This window comes from Pelodiscus sinensis, chromosome 12 (assembly GCF_049634645.1).
Source record: "Pelodiscus sinensis isolate JC-2024 chromosome 12, ASM4963464v1, whole genome shotgun sequence".
NCBI lineage: Eukaryota > Metazoa > Chordata > Testudines > Trionychidae > Pelodiscus > Pelodiscus sinensis.
Genome location: NC_134722.1, coordinates 11,640,674 through 11,663,888, shown reverse-complemented (window position 1 = coordinate 11,663,888; position 23,215 = coordinate 11,640,674). Strand labels below are relative to the sequence as shown.

At 41.6% G+C, this 23,215-nt stretch overlaps 2 protein-coding genes across 4 annotated transcripts in view; one reads left to right on the top strand and one right to left on the bottom strand.

The window, feature by feature from the left end:
- Nucleotides 1-22,469, bottom strand: part of CMC2 (C-X9-C motif containing 2) — a 35,296-nt gene extending 12,827 nt beyond the window's left edge. The window contains exons 1-3 of one of the 2 annotated variants that reach the window (XM_006122676.4): nucleotides 22,332-22,466; nucleotides 10,883-10,946; nucleotides 6,579-6,649 (exon numbers count right to left, since the gene is read on the bottom strand). In XM_006122676.4, coding sequence (XP_006122738.1) covers nucleotides 6,579-6,649; nucleotides 10,883-10,919 — 108 coding nt within the window. In that variant the 5' untranslated portion in view covers nucleotides 10,920-10,946; nucleotides 22,332-22,466. Of the gene's footprint in view, nucleotides 1-6,578; nucleotides 6,713-10,882; nucleotides 10,947-22,331 lie in introns of both variants that reach the window. The other variant, XM_006122677.4, reaches the window with a different exon arrangement.
- Nucleotides 22,470-22,471: 2 nt separating this feature from the next.
- CENPN (centromere protein N) overlaps nucleotides 22,472-23,215 on the top strand; it is a 29,744-nt gene continuing 29,000 nt past the window's right edge. For both annotated transcript variants that reach the window (XM_006122675.3, XM_006122673.3), the window contains exon 1: nucleotides 22,472-22,679. In XM_006122675.3, the coding sequence (XP_006122737.1) occupies nucleotides 22,639-22,679 (41 nt within the window). In that variant the 5' untranslated portion in view covers nucleotides 22,472-22,638. The remainder of the gene's footprint in view (nucleotides 22,680-23,215) is intronic.

The following is a 23,215-nucleotide window of genomic DNA, read 5'->3' as shown; positions in this document are numbered from 1 at the left end:
GTTGCACACTGGGTGTGAGAGAGACAAACACCTCTACTCCCATGAGAGAGACTATGTCTGCTCTGTATGAGCACTTGAGATACTGCTTTTCTGGGGCAGCATCCTGCCAGGGACTTCATTTGGACAAGCAGTAATGAATTCTACTCTTAAGACTTGTAAGTATACCATCTGCAAGCCCAGCTGAGAAAGAGAACAGCAAAGGCAAGTTACAAAAATAGCAAAGAGTGGCATGACAACAGACTTGAAGATAATGTAGAGAAACAACCCTGAAAGAATGTTTAGGGATGTTAAATGGTATTTAATCAGCTAATCAACGGAATTTCCATTGACTAGTTGATTAGTTTATAAGGGCAAAGGGGAACTGCAGAGCCACAGAGGGGTTAGCTTCTGAGCCTGGGAGCCGCCAGACTCTTAATACATTTAAAAGGCTGAAAGCATAGCAGGGAGGACAAGGCGCAAGCCGGGAATCAGTTGTCCCAGCTTGCGCCTGGTCCCCACTGCTGCACTTGTGCTTTTTAAATGTATTAGGAGCCACCATATCCCCCGTTATGCTTGTGCCCGGTCCCCACTACGTATCTGCCTCCTCTAGCCCCCTGAAAATACAATGCAGGGGAAGCGGAACCAGCTTTTAAGCTGGCTTCCCCCTCACTTGCTGCCTCTCTCTGATAGAGACGGGGGGGGGGGGGGGATTGACAAGCTGAGTCGCTTACATCCCTAAGAATGTTATTTCACATGGAACAAACATTTGTGGGAAGTTAGAAGTATTTAAAATGTCTCAGACTGGACATGAAATTGATGAGAACAGATAAGGTAACTGGAAAGACATCAGATTTAGTCAGCAAATCTACAGTAGATTATGAAGTCAACTTATTTTTACAGATTCAGAGAATGAGCTAAATCTGGAATCATGACTTCATATTATAGACAGAAATGGCTTATCCAATTAAATGGATACTGCTGAGGAATAAAAAATAAGGTATATTCTTTAGTCACAGCTTGGCTCAGTCCTGTCTTGCGATGTGTCCGGGATCTACCCCTGCTGCAGCTCTGCATTTAAATTGTATTAGGAGCTGGGCGGGCAGGCAGCCTGGCTCAGTTCTGGCTCACGCTGGGTCCTGGAGCTCAGACCTTCCCTCCCCTTCCTGCCTCTGTATCAGAGGCAGCAGCACAGGGTGACAGACAGTGAGTCTCTGAGGGGAGCTGGTTTTTAAATGGGCTCTCTTCACAGACCAGCTCCTGCCTGGCACCGCGAGGTAGAGGCAGCAGCTCAGCGTGAGGCCACAGCACACTGGCTGCCAACTCCGGCCCCAGGGACTATAGAATAGTCAACTGACCAGTAAGAATTAATGAGGTTACTAGACTATTCAATTAACCAATATTTAACATTCCTAGGTTGAATCTCTCTAGTCCAGCAACATCCATGATCCAGCATGATTTCAGTTAGCCAGATGTTCACTTATCATGGGTGTGGCCAAATTTCTTGTGGTCCCATTAAGTTTGTTTACAGCCACCAGTGCTGGCTCTCAGTGGTCTGTGCTGTTATTCAGCTCTTAATTATCCCTAAATTTCTTCTAAGATCCAGTAAGCAGCGGAAGTGTTGGTAATGCTGCTAGACAATATTGACCTCCCATGGTTTAGCAAATTCTCTGGTTTGGCACCAGTTTGGTCCCAAGGGTGCCAGACTAGAGAGGTTCAACCTGTATTTATCAAATTTGAAGAAACATTTGAAATAAATGCATTGTCATGATAGCTAAGACCGCTCTCAACTAAACTTTTATGTGACCTTTCATATACAACGGAATCTTTTATTTTCTCTAGAGACTGATTACATTCATGACAACTTCTTGAATTCTGAGATTCTCCTTACATTTCAAAGTATACTTTGTTGAGATTTTGGAATCCACTATCTGTATAAAAATCAGTGGATTTCAAATTCACTGAAAGCTATTATGCTTATTTAAACTCCCTCAAGTTGAAGCATATACATTGCCAGCAATGGACACTATACAAGTGAAATTAAATTCCCAACTTGAAAAAAATGTCATCTTTTGGTCAAGTTATAGAAATTGAGTTTTTCCAATATGGGTGTTACTCTCATAATAGTGACATGCTTGTAAAACCCTATGTTCTACAGTTAATAGCTGCAAGAAATACAAGCCTTTTTAAAGCTCTCCCTTGGCACAACAATAGTTTACTTTTCAAAAGTGTCCAAGGTAACACTGCACAAAAAGCATGCTTGACAGCATCCACTCAGCAAACACGAACTTAGTACAGTAGACGTGTTTTGGTCATCACTGAAATATATTCAATTGAGTTCTGTGGAAAAATATAGCCAGGCTGCCCAATTCAAGTTATCCCTTTTAAGAATATTGAGTTCAGCTACAAAGAAGTAAACAATTTAGTTAAATGTTGGCAGAGCTATCAGTGACTTAGTCAGAGTGCAAAGTCAGTTAAATCTAAAATTCCAAAAGTAAGATACTCATATTATTAAATTTTAAGGAGAAAAAACATTTCCTTATGACGGAACTGTTTGATAAATATTTTTTCTTCACAGCAGAAACTCAAAGAATGTGCCAACACCTCTCTTGTCATAGTTATTTACAAAGCTGAAACAATTAAGTCCTTCTCTACCTAAGGATAAATTGTTTTTCAGTCAAACTAAGAATGCATTCTGAAAAAAAAAATATATATATATATATATATATATATATATATATATATATATATATATCCTTTGCATCATTTTAGTGTCATTACTTTTAATCCTTTAATAGCTTAGACAGGCAGTGACCCCATTAAAATTACTGTTGCCCAGGAGCTCAAGTAGAAGAGCATATTCAAATAAAGTTCTTTCCAAAGTTCATGGATAATGCTGTAAGACTGTGCCAACCTATACAATATAAAATTGTAAGATGAAAGCAAATTAACAATTCCAACAATACAACAGTATTTTCTGGCCAAAGCTTATTAGTCAAATCAGTTTACACACCTCTAAGCAGAACAAGCCAAAAGGGGAGCTCATTTTCTTCTCTCCCACCCTTTTCACCTGCCTGCTATTTTCATTTTTTAAAAGATTACAAAATCCAGACATTAGGATTATGCACTGTCTAGATAAAAATGTGTTTTGGTTTTACTTCTACTTGCCTATTAAACGTGAGCAGCTATCATTTTATTGGCAACCTCCTTTGATAATGCTGCAGCTGATATGGGGGAGAGAGGAACTTCCTAACCTGGTTTTAGTTATTAAGTACCTGGCTATAATCCAACTGCTTTTAATTAAATTGGCTGAGAAAAACGGTAGGCCCCTGCAATATCTAGATCATTTAGTCTGCACAGACAAATGAGGCTGCAGAATTCGGAGGAAATGCAGACTCTCCATTCCAATTTAAGAACTTGAAGCTATTCTAGGCAAGGCTCCCTCATCACAGATTCAAGAATTTAGAGTGCACAGGAATTGAAGATTTAGAAGAGAGCATACTATGGTCAAATAGTATTAAGGGAGAACTTCAATAACAGATTCTGGTGGACTAGGACTTTAAAATAATGAGCAAGCAACACAAATGAAACAAACTTTTGTGGTAAATGACTGTCTTCAATAGCAATTATCTGTTCCTAAATTCAAAGCAAAACTTGTATGGAAATTAATGAAGTATGTCCTTCAGTACTGGATCTTATCTTCTAAGGGGCTTCTAGAGAAATTGGTCTGATTACCTAAGTTGTGAATGAAAACTCACCTCTTGTGTTTAATAAGCTAAATTAGGGAAGATGCGGGTCACACAACATAATAAGTAGTTTGGGACGATAATGCCCACTGAACTGTTCAAGTTCCCATGAGGGCAGAGTTAGAACTATCATACAGGTTGTACCTCCCTTAACTGAGACTCTCTGGTCCTGCAACACAGAGACCAGGTATGGGGAATCTGGCTAAGGGGTAGAAGCATGGCACAGGGGCCAGCAACTCAGCCGGGAGCCTTGGAGGGGAAGGTGGCACTGCAGCAGGGAGATCTGGCCCAAGCACCTGGGCAGTAGCAGGGGGCTGGCAACTGCTGTACAGCTCCTGCCCCAGCAGCAGCCAGGAATCTCTGACCCTGGCTGTGCTGCCCTGGCAGCAGAGCTTTGGCTGCCAAGCTCCAGCCCCGGCCAAGGTCTCAGAGCTCTGACCCTGGAAGCAAAAGTGTGAGCTGGTGATCTCCAGCCCAGGGAGAGAGGCCTGGCCAGGCAGCAGCAGGGCAGGCAGCAGCCCTAGTGGAGGAGGGGGTGGAGCAGCACTGTTTTAGCACAGGCCAGGAGGGGAGGGACTTCCCCTGGTCCAGTAAATCCACTTGATCGGGACTAGTCAGCTCCCGAGGATGTCAAACCAGGGAGGTCCAACCTGTAATATCAAAATGTTTACTAAACAATCCCCACTTAACGTTTGAAACAGGACAGCGCACATTTAGGCAGAAACAGAGAGCTTTCAGCAGCAGTAAATTTCAGATTCTCCCTATTTTAAAGGGTAGATTGAAGCAATAATCCAAAATGGAAAAAATTACTAATTTCTGTGGGTTAAGACTGGATAGTTGCCACAAGACTATTTATAGAGACTCTACAACCAGCCAACCACTCCCAAAGAACAAGATTCTGATCTCTTATTCAAGATGGGTAATATTTTTATTACGTGAGCAGTCCCACTGAAAGCACAGGAGCTATTTGTGGTATTCTGATTAAAACTAGTATCAGAAGAAAGTTATCAAAATCTTCCCCAAAATACCTGAATTAGGCCTCTATGCTGTAATGAAGGAGGATATTCCTTCATTTATTTTCACAGTGAAACAATATTAGACTTAACTGTCATCATTTTAGTGCAATTAAAACCCATGCAAATTAATATATTACTCTGACAAATATTTGACATGTTTGCTTAATCTTTTGTGCAATTTATTTAGAGTAAACCACCAAACACGAGAATGGTTGCACACACCTACTAACCTTAACAAGATGCTTGCATTGGCCGGTATGCAATACAGTAGTTTAGTGCAAACAAGGCCAGAGAGCTTGCCTGGTGGTGTAACTGTCATCCCCCCTCACTTAACCTCTGACAGCAAAGAAGAACGAAAACCATATCTCCTAGTTTTCCTAGCTCTATCTCATTTTCAAGAGGAGATCACACTTTTTATTAGGTTTAATTAGAATATGTATTTATAAACTTAAAAGTTAGAAATACTGGTGCCTTTTACTGTGAAATAGTGCCTTACTATTTTGAAACATGAGAAGAAAATTGAGTAGGGTTTTTAAAATAACTGTAGATTATATAGGGTATGAATAGCTAAAATAGCATAACCAAAAGTTTTTGTATATTTTAATTGTCAGTACTATTGCAATGATTTCACATAATTTATGGCACCTGAAAGACATACGAAGCCAAAAGAATGTCAGTAGAAAAGTCCCACATTCATCTATTGCCAATGTATCAAAACTAGCCTCTAATATTTCATATTCAAAGGACTTCAAAGACCCAACAGAACTGTCACATAAATGTTCAGACCATTCATTCTCAATTACAATTTTACTGACACCACTTCACAGAAGTGGCCCTTGATCATGTATATACAAATGGATATTCATCATTTCTTAAATGGAAGTGTCTATTATGCCTCTTCACATCTTAATGCAAGTGCTGACATGATGCAAACATTATTTTGTCAAGCAAAACCAAGTAGAATATGACATGGCATTATACCAACATTACTTGTAAAACACATTTAAAACTAACTCTGTACTAAGAATATTTTGTTGTGATTTATAAATTACAGCCATTTTTAATTTTATTCTGTTGGCTAAATGATCAAATTGAAAAATTTGTGCATGTACTAGAAATATAATTAACATCTAGGGACTAAAACTAGTTGGGGAAAAAAAAATCTAGCAGCTTGCTTTGTAGTTAATTTCACCATTTCCCTTCAGTGCAGGTTAAAGTTCTTGTCAGTCTTCTATGTGACTGTGGTTCATCTCAAGTTTATGTATGTTTATCTCAAGTTGTTCGTTGAACATATAAAAAACATTGTTTTGCTCATTAAAATTTGATATTTAAATTTATTCTTCATTCTCATCAAAGACAACTAAAATTAAATGGACTTTTTAGGTCTTGATATAGAAATCTCAAGTTTCTATTTGCTTGGAAAAAAAAAAGAACTTCTCAGCCACTTCACAGAAATCTGTAGTTTATATCTTTAGATGCTGCTAGTTGATCCATTCTTAAAATACAGAATGGAAACACTAGATTTCACTGAAATCCCTGAAACCTGAGCAAGTGTTTACATTTTCAGTTCTCCACACAGTGTCAGGCACATGTGCTGAGTCAGGCACTCTGCATTTTCTTATCACTTTAAATATGCCCAGAGCATCTACTTACAAATAGACTGAACCATCTGCCTTCTGGTGGCCAAAATATGGTGAATTTAGTACACGTGAGACAGAAAGGAAGAACAATTCTTTGTTCTGCCAGAAGGAGAGAGCTCACTCTATGATGACATAATATGTTCACTAACATACTGACATATTTGCCCGCACACACTTGTTTTACTTCTCAAAACACTTACCTCTTTATGACATTCTTTCAGCAGACTGATAACTAGGTTGCATTCTTCACTGTGCAGGTGAGGAGATAAGTCTGGATGCATCCTGAATTAAGGGTAATATGTGCAGTTCAAGGACAATTTGAACAATGTTCCACCTGTCAATATTAACACATGAAAGTACATCTTAAAGTCTAACACATCTCCAGTAAGGAAGCCCTTAAAATTCACTCATGCAAAATTTAATTTTAATCAAAACCAGAACATAGATATAGCCCAGTTTGTTTATTCAGATTATAACTTGGTTTAACAAGACAGGGAGTTAAAAGTGAAAATGCAGCATATGCCTCTGCCTTTCTGTTATTCATTTATGGATGTCTACATTAGAGATGTGAAAGGTTAACCGGTAAGCATTACCCTTAATGGCTGACACTTACCAGTTCCAGTTAACTGGTAAGGGCTGGAGCAGCTAGCTTCCATTCCCCACCCCAACAGGGAGCTGCTCCAATCCCACAGGCCCACTGAGCATAGGAGTGTTCCAGCCAGGTCAGAGCAGCCCCTGTCCACAGCAGGCCCAGGCCCCCTACAATGAGGGGGCCACTCCAGCTGGCCCACCGGCTTCCGCCCCCCGCCTTTAAATCAGTTAAATACTATGTTTAACCAATTGAACAGGACTTTACATCCCTAGTCTACATGATTAAGTTGAGCACACAGGGCCCTCTATTTGTTTCTTAACATTTTGGAGTTGTTGAAAATTAAAGAATCTTTCGTCTTGATACCTTCCATTCCTCCTCCATTTGCTAGCTTGTTTAGTGGAAGGTAAAAGGTAAACTATGATCCATTTTCGTTACATGCGGTCACAGAGCGATATACACGTCACCTGATATTCTAGTGTTTCTACAGTACTTCAAATCACTGGCTTTTTTATTTGTGCCGAGGTATCTGAATTAAAATGCAAAATTTAATTAACTGGTTTTGACTGACTAGAGATGGTAGTGAAAAAAGGTTCACATTTTGAGTACCTATGCAACAGCCACTGCTTTAACAGGAATCACAAAATAAAGACTTATGCAGTACTTTAAAGATGTATCCCAACTGGTTTATAAACCCACAAAAGCAACAAAATTAAGACTGAATAGTCATTCTTAATCATGATTGCATCTGTAGGTTTTGCAGTGCATATGATATTTCAAATAGTAATGTTCTTCACAATGCAATATCATATTTGTCTTAATCCTTAATCCTATTTTGATTACACTGATTCACTATTACATAGTGCTAAGCACCTTCATCTCCAATGAAATAACTGCATGTTGACCAAGTAAAACTACTGTCTCTTTAGAAGTATTAGAGGAAGAGAATAGTGGGATATGTTGTGGTAGGTGTAGAGGCAATCACTGCATAATATTAGAGCAGGACACACAGTGGGGTTTTTCTGAGGAAAAAAAACCCTTCTTTTGAAATAAACTTTACTCCTTAAAAAATGAGGTTTAGGGGTTATTTCGAAAGAAGGGTTTTTTCTCTAAATAACCCTCTCTAAACTGCGTTTTTTCTTTTGAAATAGGGTATTTCAAAAAAGCACCTGGACGCCATCATGCAAATAAAGCACGGGAAATTCAAATCCATGCTTCGTTTGTAATTTTGCTTGGCTGCATTTGCATTTTTCTCTCGAAAGATGAATGCAGTGTAGACATACCCCGTGAGATTGGAGAAGAAACAACAAAGAAATTGAACAAAAGGTAGTGAACACAATGTGAGGAAAGATAAAAGGCCACTTATGGTGGTATTAGTCTAGCACCTTTTAATCATTTCACAGATTGAATAAAAATAAAAAAAGTCTAAAATGTAAAAATATCTGAAGAAAGATTAGTGAGCAAAACCCAAACAAATCCAGAAGCATCCTAGCATATCAAAATTAAAAGATTCTTTATCCTTTGGGTGGGCACAGACACAATCTTTGTTTAATCTGATTTTATTTAGCAACTGCAGTACAGGTTGAAACACTCTAATCTGGCACTCCCTGATCTAGCAACATCCATGGTCCAGCATGATTTTAGTTAACTGGATGTCACTCATCATGGCTGCGGCAAAGTATCCTGTGGTCCCATAAAGTTTGTTTACAACCAACAGTCCTGGCTCTTAGTGTTCTGTACTGTTATTTACCACTGATGTCTTCCAAGAGCCCAAGTAATATTGACCTCCCATAGTTTGGCAAATATGCTGGTTCTGCACCAGTCAAGTCCTGCAGGATTTAGCAGTATTTAAACAATGAACTGATAAGCATGAGCATAAGCATAACGGTTACACGCAGGCTCTCTGCCCCACTTCCTGTATCAGAGCTCTCAGCACAAGGCAGCAGACAACTCCCTAGGAATGGGGCTGGGAGCCAGGCCAGGAGCCAGTATGCGGTGGCAGCCAGCTGCCGTCCTGAACTGCTGCCTCTGTTTTAGAGACAGCAGCACCAGGTGGCAGCCAGCTCCTCAGGAGCAGAGCTAGAGGCAGAAGCTGGTGTGCATTGGGAGCCGGCTCCTGTCATGAATCAACTCTCTAGGAGCAGGGCAGCCCGCAGGAGCTGGCTGCAGCACCACGCTGCAGGCTCTGCAGTATAAAGCTTAGACTGCAGAGCTCGCAGCTCAGCTGGCTCCCCAGGAGTAGAGATGGCACCTTGGAGCTGGCTCCCAGTGTGCATTGGCTGCTGATTCTGCTCCCAGGGAGTTGGCTGCAATGCAGGTTCTGCAGGAACTGTGTAACTGCGGAGATTTTCAGCAGTTACATGTTTACCTAATTTACCGCTTTTTAACATCCCTAGTGCTAGACTAGAGAGCGTCAACCTGTACTTCACAATTAAGAAAAAAAATCACATGCATAAAAAACCACTAAATATATAATTTATTTCTTCTTAATTATAAAATGGTTAAAGAATCTTATGAATGCCATACTTTAGGTTTTGTTTGTAGTACTATAACAAACAAATATTAATACAAGGGATGTCAACGAGTAGTCAACTAGACAATTAATCGATATGCCTAGGCTTATCGATTAATCTAGTCAACAATTCACATTCCTCCCCCCAATTCACATTCCTCCCTCTGTATTAAAGGCAGCAAAGAGGGGGAAGCAGGAGCTGGTACTAAGAGGAGTCGGCTTAAAAGCCAGCTCCACCCAGCACTGTCTCCATGGAATAGGGGGAAGAGGGAAGGCAGATGAGCAGTGGTCCGGGAACCAGTGTAAGCCATGGCTACTGAGTCCCGGGACCCGGCATGAGCCTGACCAGTGCACCTCTGCTTTTTAAATGTAGCTAGAGTCACCTGGCTCTTATTACATTTAAAAGGCAGAGCCACAGTAGGGGCAAGCGGCTCTTACTAGACTTAAAAAGCAGAGGTGCAGCAGCCCAGGACTCGACGTATAGTAGGATACAGACCTTCCCCCGCTGCAGCTCTGCAGTTTAAATGTAGTAGGAGCCAGGATGCCTGCGTGCCGGCTCCTACTACATTTAAACTGTAGAGCTGCAGCAGGGTCTCTTTTTGACTAATTGTGTATTCAATACAAATTTTATTGAGTACATGATTAGTCAATTACCCGCTTCTTAGCATCCTTACTCTGCCCGCAGTGGGCTACATGGCAGCATCTGCGGTGGATCCAAGCTCGCCGCAGGCAAAAGCTGCTCCACATCTCATAGAACAGCCTCTGCCCAGGCCCACTGAGGGCAGAGACTGCTTTGTGGCAGCAGCCCCTGTCCATAATTTATGCAGTTAGTCAACTATTCTATTACCCGCTATCTAACATCCCTAATTAATACAAGTGCTCAGTGATCAATTTTAATCCAATGAACAGTTTTGGGAAGGGGATTTCGAAATAATTCAAAACTACATGCAATCCAAATAGTGTAATGCTATCAAAAGCAACAAAACAACCAGCAGCTTTACTGTCTACAGTTTACAGTGCAAAATGCAAAATATATATCACAAATGATTAATATATTTGTAAAATGTTTCAACTCTAAACACTCCTGTGCATATTTTAAACTTAGACCTGCCCTAATAAAAGGATTGTGCTAAAACATTTGTCAGCTCTTATTAGCTAAAAGTATCTTCTGTATTAGTTACAGAAATGAATTAAGGTATTATAATTTGTAGTCAAATGTGTTTATAACTTGGCACTTCACATATTTTTTCTTCAAAATGCTAACAAACACCACTTAATCAAAAAGCCTCAATTTTTAGAGGCTAAAGTTTGCATCAACTAGTAAATATCAAAATCATATTTACTGTATATAAACGTGTATAATAAATTATAAGATTCCTTCGCGAGGTTATTTGAAAGGATACTAATTCCACTCCAAGACATGCAATCATCTGAGTTCATCTTTGACAAATCCCCAAAACAGAGAAACTAAAAGTAGAAACACACAGCGAATTAGCAGGTAGCAAATATCATTACAATAGTAAGTAAGCCTCATTATCAACTATCATAATTGCACAACACACTTCAATTAAAAGATAATCTAAATAGTTGACATTCCAAATACAAATAGATTCCACTGCCTGAAGCTCTGTCTAAAAAAAATCATTGCTCATTTGAATGACCTAGCCTATAGAATTCCATGAGAAAATAAAAATGAGAGGTTTTCATGTCATTTCACACCTTAAATAACAAATATTGATGTAACTGCTATTTGTACTGCAAACTACAGCCTCTCTCCAAGTTACAAATGAGTTACGGACCAAACACTTGGCCATAACTCGAGCTGTTCGTAACTCGGAACCCATTGAGTTACACGCGATCATGCTGTTCATAAGCGCACGTTGCGTTCGTAACTCGGGGACTGCCTTTACGACCGCTCCATGGGAGCTTTGGTCGTAAGTGTGAACGGTCGTAACTCGACCACAACTCGGGGAGCGGCTGTATTCAACATCAAGATATTTGACAAAGTACATGAAGCTAAACTAAACTTATGTCTACACTACGAACATCTGTTGGCCTAGTTGCATCAATCTAGGGATGTTAAATATTGGTTAATTGAATAGTCAAGGAACCTCAAGAATTCTTATCAGTTAGTCGACTATTCTATAGTCCCTGGGGGCAGGGCCAGCAGCCAGTATGCTCCAGCCTCACTCCTGAGGAGCCCCTTGCCACTGCATGGTGCTGCAGCAGCAGTGCAGGGTGCCAAACAGGAACTGGTTCACAAGGGGAAGCAGTTTAAAAACCAGATCCCCTCACGGACTGGCTTCCTGTTGCCGTGTGCTGCTACCTCTGATAAAGAGGCAGCAACATGGGGTGGCAGCAGCCTGTCGGGGGGGGGGCGGATGTCTGAGCTCCCAGACCTGGTGTAACCCAGAACTGAGCCAGGCTGCCTGCCTGCCCAGCTCCTAATACACTTTAAATGCTGAGCTGCAGCAGGGATAGGTCCCGGATCCGTTTCAAGCCAGGACGAATGCTGGCCAGCCTGCTAAAAAATTTACTGGCAAGTGTGTGTGTGTGTGTGTGTGTGTGTGTGTGTATGGGGGGTGGGGGAGGGAGAAGGGAAATGTGTGTAGTCTATTGCATTAACCTGTAAGCTTTTGCTTATTGGTTAATTGACAACATCAGTGTTTCCCAATTCATGCTCCATGGAACCCTGCTCGACGAAATGCTGTGGGGGCCTTTTTTTTTTTTTTTTAAGGCATCCCTAGGGGTTCCGTGGCCAAATAAAATTGGGAAACACTGGACTACACTATTACATCTCTACATCAATCAGGAATGCAAAGAGGTTTTGATCCCTGACCCAGTTGTATTTGCAGAAGCCCCTAGTGCAGGGATGGGCAACCACAAACAGTGAGTGAGCGAGCTGCATGAGTTGCCCTCCTTCACACCTCAGTGGGCTGCAGCATCTCCAATGTCAAATCAGCTGTTCACGGCATTCCAGCTCTGGGAGGGAGGGAGGAAGGGGAAGGAGCTCAGACCACGTGCAAATCAGACGATTTGCGTGCTTTTAAAGTGATGGGAGGGAAGGGAAGTGTGGGACTCCTGTGCCCCAGTGCATGAGAGATATATGGGGGAGGGGAGCAGCCAGGAGGTCTACAGGCTACAGGTGGAGTCCCAGTGGGTCACAGGTGGCCCACAGGCCACAGGTTGCCCACCACTGTCCTAGTGTAGACAGTTATTCTGGCAAAATTATACTTCTACTGTTGTAGTTGTTTTGTTTGTGGATGACAATAACAACAACTACATCAATGGAAGTGCAACTTTGCAAATACAGTTATACCAGTGGACTGTTCCAAGAAAAAACATGGTCTAACATGGAGGATAAATAATCCATTATGAGAGGGGGCCCTACATGCTCTAAGAATATCCCAATGCCACAGTGCAAGGGGCTTCCTGGTATATAGCAATGTGTCTCAATTGGCCAACCCACCTTTGTGTGCAACTCACGCACTCTTGTCATATTTAAAAGGTGTCATGTATCAAAAAATAGTAACTCACTAGTAAGCAGAATATATTCAAACTAGTACCTCACTGATCATTAATATTCTTGTATGATGCATGAATGGTTGATATGTTAAAAGCTATACAAATGTGCTGTAAATATGTCCCTCAAAAGTATTTGGCAGCCAGTGCCTAAGTCCAGTGAGTGCTTGACAAAGAAAGGTTGCTTTGCAGGATTGACTACATTTCCAATGTAAATTAAGCAAGGTCTGACTTCATACAATGAACTGACTGGAAATTGTGGGTCACTTTCTATAGCCAGAATCATTTCCTGAGACATATTGCCTCAAGGAGTCTATGCTGCATGTGCATTGATAACAAAGGGAGGGAAAAAGACAAAAGTGGACCTGGAAGGTTTTTGTCAACGAAAATAGCTGTTTCTCTTGACAAAAGTTGTTTTGCACTATGAACACTCAAACTGTTTTGTTGACAAAAAAGGCATTTTTCCTCAACAAACCTTGCTAGCGTAGACAAAGCCTAATACTTCAACAACGTAAACAGAACAACAGAAAAGTAATTTCCATTCTTCATTTAGAAAGGACCATTTTCCTATGAAGTGAAGACAACAAATGGAAGAGACAAGGCACTGATAGCGTAAACAGATGTATGGTCAAAACTACATTTCTCCAATTAAGTCTTCTAGTGGCCAGATCTCATTCATGAGTTGCTCCATTGGCTTCACCTAGGATTTACAGAATACATAATCACTCGGTTTCCTAACATCAGTGCTTCTGAAATTATCTCTTACCAGAAAATATTCAAAGTCGTTAGCTTACCATATAAATTCACATTCAGCCAATGTAAGAAAACTGTTAGATTAATTATTTCTGAAAAACATTTTAATAGCCCTTATACAATGAACTTTTTAAATGTGAGGAGACTAACCAGATCCTCTCATTGTAACATATTTCATGATAGGCCACATCATAAGTATGCTTGTAGTTCATTAAATTCTTTAAGCTGCAATCTCAAATTGCACTGTTGACTATGTGTACCAAGTTAATTTATACATGAGTTCAATAAGACACCTCAAATAATGAATGGAAAACTTAATTAGCATCTATTTAATGCTTGAGATCCTTGAATGAATGGCTTAAGTTCATAAGTAAGCCTATACAAGACAGGGGAGCTGATGACCCTGAAGGTGGATGTAATAGACATACATGTGAGAAAATGCAGAATGACAGGTGGTCAGGAATATCACATGAAAGGAGAAATTTCAAGAGTAATGAAGGAAGCATTGGGGGGAAGGTTGCTAGTTTTCTTGCAAAAACTCAAAAAGTAAGTTATTCTAAGATAGCTTGTCAGTATAGAACAAACCTATAGAGGCAGAATTTTAACATGGATGAAAACTTACTAAGATATTAAAAATAGAATGATGCTGAATTTTTAGCAGTAAATGTTTGGAAAGAACATTTTTATATGCATAAATAGCTCTGAGAGATCTATTAACAGAAATGCTGGATAAAGAATATCAAGGGAAACAAGCAATTGCTCTAAAAGAAATACTAGCAGCAGACTACAAGGATAATATCAGGAAAGTAGAACAATTGCTCTGGGAGAAAAATGGGTTTTAAAATGCTAGGCAAACACCATTAAGATCCAAAGTTATTATTTGGAGAGATGTATAAAAGATGAAGTTTACATTTTATTTAGAGACACTAGTATATATCATCATAGGGCAGCAATAACTGCTGAGACAGGACACAAATAGGGCAGCTCCTAGGATTTCTCTAATAATTTTGCCTTAATTATGTTAATTACCTATATTTCTCTCACTGTAGTTGACAGTCACAATACAGATAATAGTTGTGTAATGAGTTTGATGGAGAAAACCAAAAGAAGTTAAAGATAAACAATGACAACTTTCTAAACCAGCTCTGAATGGAATAGACCTTCAAAAATAAGAACCATACAGGTTAGGGATGTTAGATTTAGTTTAATCAACTAATCGACTAGTCAATGGATTTTTCCATCGGCTAGTCGATAAGCGGGAGCTCTTAATAAATGTATTAAGAGCTTCCATCGACTCTTAATACATTTAAAAAGCAGAGGCAAGTCTAGGACTAGGTGCAAGCCAGGAATGAGCTGCAGTGGGATTTGGTCCTGGCGTGAGCTGGAAAGGAGTGGAGCTCCCTTCCCCTATTGAGTAGCCAATAATTCTATCAACCACTCAATTACTAAAATAACCTAAATTTTACATCCCTATTTTGGATGGGGCTGAGGATGAGAACTTTGGGGTGTAGAAGTGGGTTCTGGCTTGTTGGGGCCAGGGCTGGAGCAGGAGGGGCTTACCTTGAGCGGTTCCCAGTCAGCGTACAGCAGGGTGCTATGGCAGGCTTCCTGCCTCTCCTGGCACCATAGACTATGTTGCACCCCAGAAGCAGGTAGCAGCAGGTTTCCAGCCAACAGGAGTGTGGAGCTAGTGCTCAGGGCAGGAGCAGTGCACAGAATCTTGTGAGCTCTCCCTACCTAGGAGCTGGGCCTGCTGCTGGCCACTTCTGGGATGCAGTGCAGTCTGCTGTGCCAAGACAGGAGATAATCTGCCTTAGCACCCGACTGGTCACCTGACCCCCTTGCAGAAACAAGACCCAGTGCCTGACATTCCACAACCCAGTGCTGGGTTACGGCCTGTAGTTTGAAAACCACTGTAATAGACAGTGTGGGGAAGCTGCTGCTGATGCCTATGTTCTGTGAATAATTTTATATATTTAACTGTCTCAATTTGGCACCTCTAATGAGCACAAAAATGTAATTAAATAATTACAGAGGGACAGGAGAATTCCACCTTCTATTTTTACTTAGTGCAAGACAAATAGCTATGATAAGCGGAACATTTTTAATCATTGGTAAGCAGCTGGGACTAGATGAAATCTTTCCAGGAATCCTGTATGTTAGAAATAGAAGAAGCCTATTAAGTTATCTAGTGCCAGAAGAGTGCATAGACAATGCATACTCTGTGGCTTAGACTGTATCAAGTTCTTGTCATGCATTAGAATGAACAACAAAACAAAAAGCTTAAATGTTTTTATTCCAACATGATAGCAATTAAATTCTTTCCCCCCCTAAATGTACATGAAGGATGATATCAAGATGTAGCCCAATGTGAATTTGAAAAAAAGATGTATCTTCATGACTACCTTCCTCCCTCAAAGAAATCAACTGAGTTGAAGGTGAAACACCAACAAAGAAGTTTACTTACACTGGTGTGACTTTTGGCAGCACTACTGTTTGCTGATACTTCACTCTAAGCAATTTCTTACAACTTCACAACTATTAGAATTGTTTTGTCCTAACTTAATGACCAGCAAGTCAATGCAATTAACTACAGTCACCATAGAATAGTAAGATTCAGAGAGACCTCAAGAAGTCATCTATTCCAGTCCCCTGCACTGATGGCAGGAGTAAGAATTATCTGCACCATTCCTGAATAGTGTTTGTCTAAAAGTATCCAAGGATGGAGATTCCACAATCCTGGAAAATGTATTCCAGTGCCTAACTACCCTTACCGTTGTGAAGTTTTTCTGTATGTCCAACCTAAACGGCTCTTACTGCAATTTAGACTTGTTGCTTCCTGGCCTATCCTCAGAGCCTAAGGAGAACACATTCTCTTTTCTTCTTCTAACAACCTTTTACATATGTGAAAACTCTAATCATGCACCCTGTTAGTCTTCCATTCTGTGATTTGAAAAAATTGGGTTTGTTTAATCTTCCCAAATAGGTCATGTATTCTTGACCTTTAATAACTTCTGATGCTTTTCTCTGGACTTCAATTTGTTCACCTCGTTCCTGAAATGTGGTACCCATAACTGGACATAATACTCTGGTTGAGGCCTAATCAGCACAATTATTCCGTTTTACTCTGTATCTCATATCTTCCTTACAATACACCTACTAATGCATTCCAGAATGATACCTAAAAACTTTTTCATTAGCACCGATCAGATAACCCTACCTATCTTCTGATGAATTGTACTCTTATTGAATTTTTCTGCCAATTTTGCTGGAAGTTCATTCACTCACCCCACCTTGGAACTTTTTCTTTTAGTTATTTTTTTTATTTACCTCCACTTATCTGCCCACAGAGAATTTGAGCAGGATTGTTCCCTCAGCTTCAAGAGGAAATTTAAAATGACAAAGTGAAGTGAAACCCAGAGCTTCAACTTCAAAATATTGAAGACTGATATATAAATTATATTTCCACGTGTTGCAGTTCCTGACTTATTTGAGAAAGGGAAAAGTTTTGTAATATAGCATTAATATTAAATTTGTTTTCATTTCCTTACAAAAAAATAGTCTTCAGCTTGTCAGAAATTATCCATTAACTCATTTTGCCAAAGAATATCCAAAATCAGAAACTCCTCTGAATATATTTTATTAAAAATTCCAATTATTAGTATCTTCGTTTAAAGTCATAAAAGAAAAAGAGAGAACAGCCCTAGACCAACAATCCTAAATATATAGCTATAGATATAGTAAGCTCATAAAGACTTCTCTATAAAAAGTTTTCCTGAATCTTCCAGGTTGCCAAGAAATTAACTATATCTCTTATTTCTATCCAGTTTAACAAAATAAGTATTGAAACAATTTTGTGTTCAAAAGGAACCTACAATGGAAGTTCATGATAAGATACTAAAAGTCCAGAAACCAGACAAAAAATTGTAACATAAATAGGTGGATTTGTAGTAGGGATGTGAAGGGTTAACCTGTGATGCTTACCAGTTCCGGTTAACTGGTGAGGGTTGCAGGCAGCTCTCTGCCTGCCAGGGCTGCTCCAGCCACACGGGCGGGGGGGGGGGGGGGGGGGCATCGTGAACTGGGGCTGCTCCAGACAAACAGAACAGCCTGGCCTGCAACACACCCAGGCACACCACAGACAGGGCCGACTGGAGCAGCCTCTGCCTGCAGCAGTGTGCCGGATGCCACTCAATCCTACCCATGGCAGGGGAGGGGAGTGACTGCTCCAGCCCAGCCAGAGTGTCACCCCCTCCCCCCGCCCTTTAAATCATGTTTAACCAGATAACCAATTAAACAGGATTTTACATCCCTAATGTGCAGTCCCCAAAATTGGACCAAGTAACAGAGCATGCTTCCACCTCCTGCCCTGACATGTAGAGGGCAAGAAACAAGGTTGAATCAGCATCTCCATCTGCTCCCACTCAGACCATATCATGGAATCAAAAGCAATCTGAATCAGGTGTTAGGGAGAAGACAAGGAGATCTGGCTCCTGCTCTTTCCAGACCCAGGTATGGTTTTGAGGAGCAATAGGAACCCATGGAGCTCTATCCCTGCCTGCCCAGACACCTTACAAAGATCAAACACAGCTACATAGGATGAAAGCCAAGGTGCCAAATTTCTAACTCCTCTGGAGGTGTTTAATCCTTGGCTCCACCCCATACCCTACCCTCACTTCACCTCTTCTCTCAAGGCTCCACCCCCCTACTCCTCCTCTACCAGTTTCACTCCTTCTTCCCCCTCCAAGCACCTCCTGGATGCCACTGAATAGCTGATCACTGGCAGGCATGATGTGCTTGAAGGATGGGAGAAGAACTGATTGGCAAGGCCACCAGTGGGTGTTGAGCACCCGCTGTTTTTTCCAGTCTTGGAGGACTCATATAATTAGCACCTATGGATGAAAGTTCCTTAATCACATAATTTCCTCTGCAAGCAACATACTAGTTAGTAGGTCTTATTTCAGTACTGCTGTGAAAGGTTAACCGGTTATCCGGTTAACCAGTAAGCACCACCCTAAATGGGTAATGCTTACCAGTTCCAGTAAACCGGTGGTTCTTCACATCTCTAATGGACATAATGTTTAAAAGGATACCCTAAAAATTTGGACTTAAAAAGTAAACTTAAAAACTCAAGTTAATGGTATCCTTTAATCAAAAGGCTAGAAAATGCCTTATGATACCTAAACAAAACTTTTATTACTGACACACAGTAATAATTCCTAATAATATTTAAAGGGGAACTCTTGGGTTAAAATATTTTTTTAAAGCATTACTGTTAAAAAGACTTAAATTTTAGGTTGTATTTTTAGTATCACTGATACTGTTTATTCAGCTATTTTCTAATGACTAATCTAGGCTCATTGTCCAATGTCAGCAAGTTTCACTTTGTTCTAGTGCAGGGCTGGGTAAGATGTGGCCTGGGGGCTGGATTCAGCCCACCTAACACTTTGATCCAGCCAGCAGACTGCATCTGTCCACTTTCTATTTATGTCCTTCTGTCCATGCCACCGAATTTCCAAGCCATGGCAGCAAGATCCTATTTAAATGGCTCACAGCTCATGGCTGAGGTACTACCCCAGCAGGGGCTGCAGCCGCGAGCCCTTTAAATAGCAGCAGTAACTCTGGGCAGCTACCAGGCAGTGTGGTAGTGACAGGGCCAGAAGCTGTGAGCCCTTTGCTGTGTTTTTAACTCAAAACCTCCAGCCCAAGACAACTCGGGGGGGGGGGGGGGGGGGAGGCTAGGCTCTTGTCCCGCCTCTTCTACCCCCAGCCCCGCCCCATGACCACATACCAAAAATTAATTAAGTGGCTCCCCTGCAAAAATGATTGCCCAGTCCTGTTCTAGTGCATGAGAAACAATGATCCCATATTTGGATGAAAGATACTGAGGCTATGTCTAGACTACAAGCCTCTTCTGAAAGAGGGTTTTTCGAAAGAATCTTTCGAAAAAGCCTCTTTTGAAAGAGAGCATCCAGACTACAAGCAGATTTTTTGAAAAAGCGGCTCACTCTTTCGAAAGAGAGTCTAGATGCTCTCTTTTGAAAAAGCAGTTTGCATTCAATAGCACCTTTTTTCAAAAGTACTTTCAAAAAAAGGCGTTATCGTAAAATGAGGTTTACCATGATTGAAAAAACTGTCGTGTTTTTTCAATTTACTTTCAAAAGAACACAGCTGCAGTCTAGACGCAGGTGAAGTTTTTTCGAAAAAAGGCTACTTTTTCCGAAAAAACCCTGTAGTCTAGACACATCCTGAAGGAGAATGTTCAAATATAGACAAAACTTCTTTCTTTGAGTACCCTGCTACCTCTACACACTTCATAAAAATAGATTTTAACAGTAGCCTTTCTGATGCCTTTTTCAATAAACTTCTTTACATTGTCTGCATAAATATATTTCACACACCTTAAGGATACCTTACAATATGTCTCAGTTTTTGGAGATGGAGGAAACCTTAGGGTGTTGATCTATTATCACCTCAGGGAAACTCCTGCATTTATATTTTACCTTAAATACTGGCTCCATGTTTATCATTTAGCATAACACAAACACCAAGTTTAAACATCTCAGCTGACCCATTGTATATTTTTATTATAGCAATGTTCCATGCAACATTAGATTGATTGTTTTTAAAGCAACACATATGACAAAAAGGATAAAGATGTCCACATGGTGGCGCAGAAGCCACGGAAAGTAATAACTAACGATGACTACGCCTAGGGAGAAAGTGTAGCGAACCAAATTACCCAAGGTAATTTATTTTTCAACACTGATAGATTAAAAAATGGGAAAAAACTAAGTGCAAAACTGATTGGTCAGGATTTGTTTGCTTGGTTTTTGAGTTTCACTAATAATATTGTTTTGCTTTCTAGCACTGTTTTTATTGGCTTTCATTAAATTGACAAACTACAATTAGTATTACTTTAAAAGCAACTATGTCAAGGATCTAAAGTTGTAAACTATATTAACTTAATTTTCATACAAATTTACAATACACAACAATGGATATGTGCTTGAAAACTTCATACAAGCAGCCAGTAATTACGTTTTCATTCAAGTAACATTGACTCATTACACAGAAAACTCTAAATGAAGGACAATCTGTCCTTAACTTTCCATAATGTGGATATGTTTTACTATGTCAGAACCTTATACTCTTCTATTATAGCTAGACAACAGATTAAGCAAATTAACAATAACCCCTAAGTTTTGCAGAAAGTTTATCCACAAACAAATCAACTATATTACAGTTAATTTGCATGCTATATTGGGAGGCATCTATGAAAGCTGGGGTGCATACCTCTTAACATTAGGCTATCGAAGTACTGTTTCTACTGAACAGCACAAGTTTTAAACAAACTAACATACATTCACTGTTTAATTTACTACTATGGTAGATTATCAAATTAAACTGAAAGGATGTATTTTCCTCACTTCTACTGATAGATGTTTTGCTGGGCCATTCTCTACAGAAAAAAGATGACATTTCATATAATGGAATTATTTTTCCCTGGATGCTTTCAACATTTTATTCTATATACTTTGGAAATCAGTGTTGTATAAAAAAAGAGAGTATTGCAACTAGCTCTTTCTTTGTCTATAGCCAATTTTCAAGTACATTTTTGTAAGACTATTTTTCCTCTAATTGTCAATAAATCCTGACACACAGAAAACAGTTTATTAAATTTGTTGACACCCATATTGATGATATACTATGCTCCAATAGGAATGCAAGCCACTGTAGATAAAGAGACCTCAGCAATGGGCTCAACATAGGAACATAAACAGAAGAAATACAAAGAGGAGGAGCCTGGACCATTGGGATAAATTCCTCCCAAACTTTAAGTCTTAAATTGTAATAGATCCAAGATAGATGACAGGTAGACAGCAGGCCAAATCCAAGCCACCAAAAACACTTTTGAACTTTTTTGGGGGGGAAAAAACCCTGTTTTACTTATTGTTATTGCTGTATGTGAAGCGTTTCCCTGTGTCTGGCCCTAACTTGTACCTCAACCAAACAATATGAACCTTGGCAAAACAACGTACAATCTCTCCTCCAGCTTCTACACTTGTGCATCATCTCACTGCCTTATCACCAGTGTTCCTTGCGGCCGCCTCGGAGAAATTCAAATGCTGTCCAACTGATTAGCATAGTGCCCACAGCCAGCAGCATGTGTTTCTGCTGGTGACGCCCATCCACACATGCCAAGGTGCACATAAAATTTCTTCTGCACAGGGACAGAAAGAAGTAGAGGGGACACTGCCCATCACCCGCATAGCTACAGAAGAAAGGAGGGTCGGTTTGTTTTGCAAAACGGGGCCAACATTTCTTCTGGAGAGATTCACACGCCCCTTCCCTGGCGTGTGCCGGGATCTATATCCGCCCCATTGGGAAGGGAGGCCTTGCTCTTTCCTTGGGGGTGGGGAAGGGCTTATTCAGCCCCCCTCCCTTCACAATCTGAACATACGCGGGGGCGGGGCACCTACTTCTCCCGGGGGGGGGGAGAAAAGGGGGGAGGATTTCACCATCGTGTCCCCTCAGGGCGGGCAGCGCCTGCACACTCAGCCGCCTGGCACTTACTCCAATCCCGGGCCTCGGCAACCGCCGCTCTTCACCTCGGGACTGACAAGGTTACATCACCCCTCGGGGACGGGGCAAAGCCGGCCTGACCCGGAAATAGATAGAACGGGGAGGGGAGGGGGAACCTGCCGCCGGATGCAGCTCTCGCACGGCGCCTGTCCCCGCTGGAGCCGAAACGGCGCTTGTGATTGGGCGGGCCCCTCGCGCGTCGGACGCTGGCTGTGATTGGGCGTTTTGAAGGGGCTGAGCGTGGCTGGCGGCGAAGCGGGCGGTTTGGGGAGCGGAGCCCGCGCGCTGCTGTGCGATCATGGCCGCGAGCGGGCGGCGCCTGCGGGGCGACCCGGAGAGGTGAGCGGGGCACCCCTGAGGGAATGTTGCTGCCCCGCCGGGCGCTGCCTCACGCCCGTGTCCCGCGGGAGGGCTCTCGGCAGCCCCGGGCTTGACAGGGCGCCAGTGGCGGGGAGAGGCGGCGGGTACTCGCGGGGCCTTCCCGCTACGGCTCTGCCTGGGGAGTCGCGCTCCGCCTGCGCGCTGTTTGGGAAGGGGGAGGGGCGTCACCGGCGCGTAACGGTTCTGGTTAGCCGTTAACTGGTGGGGGCTGGAGTGACTCTCCCGCTGTCACGGACAGGGGCAGCCAGCGGCTCTCCAGTCCGGCCGGTCTTGCATCGGTGAATCAGTGAAACGTCACGTTTAACGGGACTTTACATCCCTACCCCAAACCTTGGCCCGCCAAGCCAGGCGCAGCCCCCTGCCTGGGCTGACCCACACCGCGGCCCCACATGACTTCTCCCCTCTAACCAGCCCCGGAGAACGGCTGCTAGGCTTGGAGGAGGACCCTGCACCGGCCAGTGCAGCAGAGCCCGGTTCCATGCCGCACAGGGCAC